The 2,932-nt window shown below is 28.3% G+C and overlaps 1 protein-coding gene across 1 annotated transcript; it reads right to left on the reverse strand.

The window, feature by feature from the left end:
* Positions 1-4: 4 nt before the first annotated feature.
* On the reverse strand, positions 5-2,750 carry LOC108686034 (zinc carboxypeptidase-like). The gene is made up of 6 exons (XM_018191077.1): positions 2,610-2,750; positions 1,787-2,317; positions 1,614-1,701; positions 1,276-1,478; positions 961-1,048; positions 5-207 (listed from the first exon to the last, which is right to left on the reverse strand). Exons 1-6 carry the CDS (start codon positions 2,748-2,750, stop codon positions 5-7), a joined length of 1,254 nt encoding a protein of 417 aa, XP_018046566.1.
* Between the last annotated feature and the right edge of the window lie 182 nt (positions 2,751-2,932).

Raw genomic sequence — 2,932 nt, forward strand, 5'->3', positions numbered from 1 at the left:
AAATTTAATTATTTTTAGCATAATCAAGCTGATATAATTCATTAAACATAGCTACAAGAGAATCTAAAGTCTCCTCTCCAGTTGGAATAATTTGCTCAGGTGGTAACAAAAAGCCGTATTCACTCTTGTCGCGCAATTTGTAGAGATAGACAACGGATTTATTTAAAACACTTGCCATGTAATCTACACTAAGACCGCTCGGCAAATCTAGGAACGATTACATTTTATATTAGTTATAACTTTATAACAAAGAAGCAATATATTTTAATTTAATTTAATAAAAATAACAAATATATGTTAATTTTATATACACATACACACACACACACACACACACACACACACACGCACACACACACACACACACACATATATATATATACTTATACACACATATATATATATATATATATATATGTATACAAGATGTTTCAGAATCTCAGACAAAATTTCAGGAAATGGTAAATCTCAATCAAAAGAATCAGTTTTTATTAAGGAGTCCAAATTCTCCGACATATTTTTAAGAAACTATTCATCAGATCATATATGACATCTAATAAGTTTATATCCTTTGTTTTTGCAAAAAGACAAATAAAATAAAAATTTGAATTATAGTATTATCAGACAACACGTAATGCTGCTACGCGATCGATTCCGTATCTCATCTCTTCCGTATCTCTCAACAGTCATAGTCAATTCAAACGAGGACAAATAGCTTCTTAAAAATAGTCGAAGGACGCAAGCTTTAACAAAAGCTTCTTTTTATAAAATCTATCATTATCTGAAGTTTGTCTGAGGTTTTGTATACAAATACCTTGTATACAAAAAAAAAATAAAATATTATTATGAAGTTATTTTTTTTGTTAATACTGTTATAAAGAAGCGTATTTTATTGTAAGATGATTTTTAAACGCGATAAATTATTCGTTAGATATAAATTAAAGTACACAGTTTACATACTGGTAAAAAGCTCGCCAATACATCCGGTCTTATATACAGTGTTATATTTCTGTCGAAGAGCATTAATTCCTTTCAAACTGATATTATGCTGAAATTGCAAACATTACATTGATCCCTATTATAGAATTTAATTATCACATTAAATGTGGAAATATAAGCACAGACATAGTACTAGTTAAAAAGTAAACAACTTGAATATGTGTTTAATGCAAAAAGTCATATATAATCATGAAAATCTTTTCAAATAATATTTCTCTTTTATCATAAATATACATATTTCAAAGACAATATTTCTTTACTAATAAAATTTGTTACCAAATGATCATAGTTGAAGATATGTGCATTTGTATAACCATAAGGAGTCATTAATAGTTGGCCGTAACTATGGAACGCGATATATGCGTATAATTGGTCATTCACGGATTTTATATATTCGGACATAGTTTTCATCTCTATTTCTGAGAATGCTTCATTCCCGGGATAAGTATCACTGCAAGGATTGTTGCTGACACCAGAAGCTGAGAACGTAAAGTTACAATGTTACATCGAATGAATCCCAATATTATAAGCTTTTCGAGCTCCCAAAATAATTTTAATTTTCGAGAACTCTTTTCTATTTATTATAATCTTCTCTATTTAGACTGAATACTTACTATTCCATCGAAAATCCCAGTTCCTATTTAGGTTTGCTCCAATGCAGTTAGGACTGAATGGTTTGCGAGATTTTTTCCATAATCGATCCTGAAAAATCATTTAAAAAGGCTCACTTGTATAGATAATCTTAATTTGTAATTAAAAACAATATTAGATGTGTAAAAAATCTTACTCCATGAGTCTTATTAAATGTAAACGCATATCCGTCGGGATTAAATATTGGAAAAATAAACCAATTATAATAATCAGCTACAAATTTCACTTTCGAATTTGTATTAGTCAATAATTGATGCAAAATGTACATGACAGTTGCCGGAGAAATCCATTCCCTGGCATATATGCCACCTTCAATGAAAATTCCAGGACTGTTTTCATGATTAATTATCTTAACACCCTTAATTTGGCGTCCTTCGTATGTTTTGCCGCCAACAACGACTTGTACTTTGTTGGGATACTTTTTAGCTAGCTCTTCCAAATACTCGTAGATTTCTTCAAGAATATGATAGCTTTGAAAATCAAAACCTTGCGATTGATTTTGAGATATAGTATTGTTAATTAGTTTTTGGACATTGTTAATTTTGAGTTTAAAACGTGTATTTGTAATGTGTACAATTTCATAAAAACTCTGGAGGTGATTCGGAGGTATCATAACTTGAACTTCTTCGTCTAGCTCACTTGGTTGTTTCCAGAACCAAGAACTGTACTGTAAAATAAGATTTAATTCGCAATTTCGTTTGACTAAAATTTAATCTTAAACTAATTGATTAAATCTACGTATTTCTTTGTTCTATTCTTAATTTTATGACATTTATAAGTTATTTTAAATATCTGACAAATTAATTTTCTTTATCTCGGATAACATAAAATGTGCTAAAATTTGTGCTATTTTAAACATCAATAAAATCAATTAATTTGATATTGATATTGATTTATTAGACAAAAAATTTGCATATAAATTGTTCGTATTTTTATTTTTATCTAAATGATCTATTTACTTGTTTCGTGGACAATTCAAGTAATTTCAGTTGCCTATCAATAGACGGGTAAATGCTGAAGACTTTGTAATCTTCATAACTAATCATGTTACTGGTAACTAGACCCATGATCACGATCCACAACACTATTATCCTCCACATGATACACTATATACAAACAGATTTCTCATAATTTGAATTGCTAATTTTTTCTCATAGATAATAATGCTATCCTTTTTTTTAGATATATATTAGGTGTGAGAAATAATATAATAATTAAAATTATCCATTAAATATTCGCAATCCTATATTTCAGATCCTTTAAAAATATATATATATATATA

The sequence above is a fragment of the Atta colombica genome, unplaced genomic scaffold, assembly GCF_001594045.1.
Source record: "Atta colombica isolate Treedump-2 unplaced genomic scaffold, Acol1.0 scaffold163, whole genome shotgun sequence".
In the NCBI taxonomy this organism is placed as follows: Eukaryota; Metazoa; Arthropoda; class Insecta; order Hymenoptera; family Formicidae; genus Atta; species Atta colombica.

Coding starts and splice junctions, on each gene's coding strand:
- LOC108686034 (XM_018191077.1), bottom strand. CDS start 2,750: ATGTGGAGGATAATAGTGTTGTGGATCGTGATCATGGGTCTAGTTACC. Junction 1,702..1,786: donor CATTTAATAAGACTCATGGA/GTAAGATTTTTT, acceptor ATGATTTTTCAG/GATCGATTATGGAAAAAATC. Junction 1,049..1,275: donor TCTTCAACTATGATCATTTG/GTAACAAATTTT, acceptor TTGCAATTTCAG/CATAATATCAGTTTGAAAGG.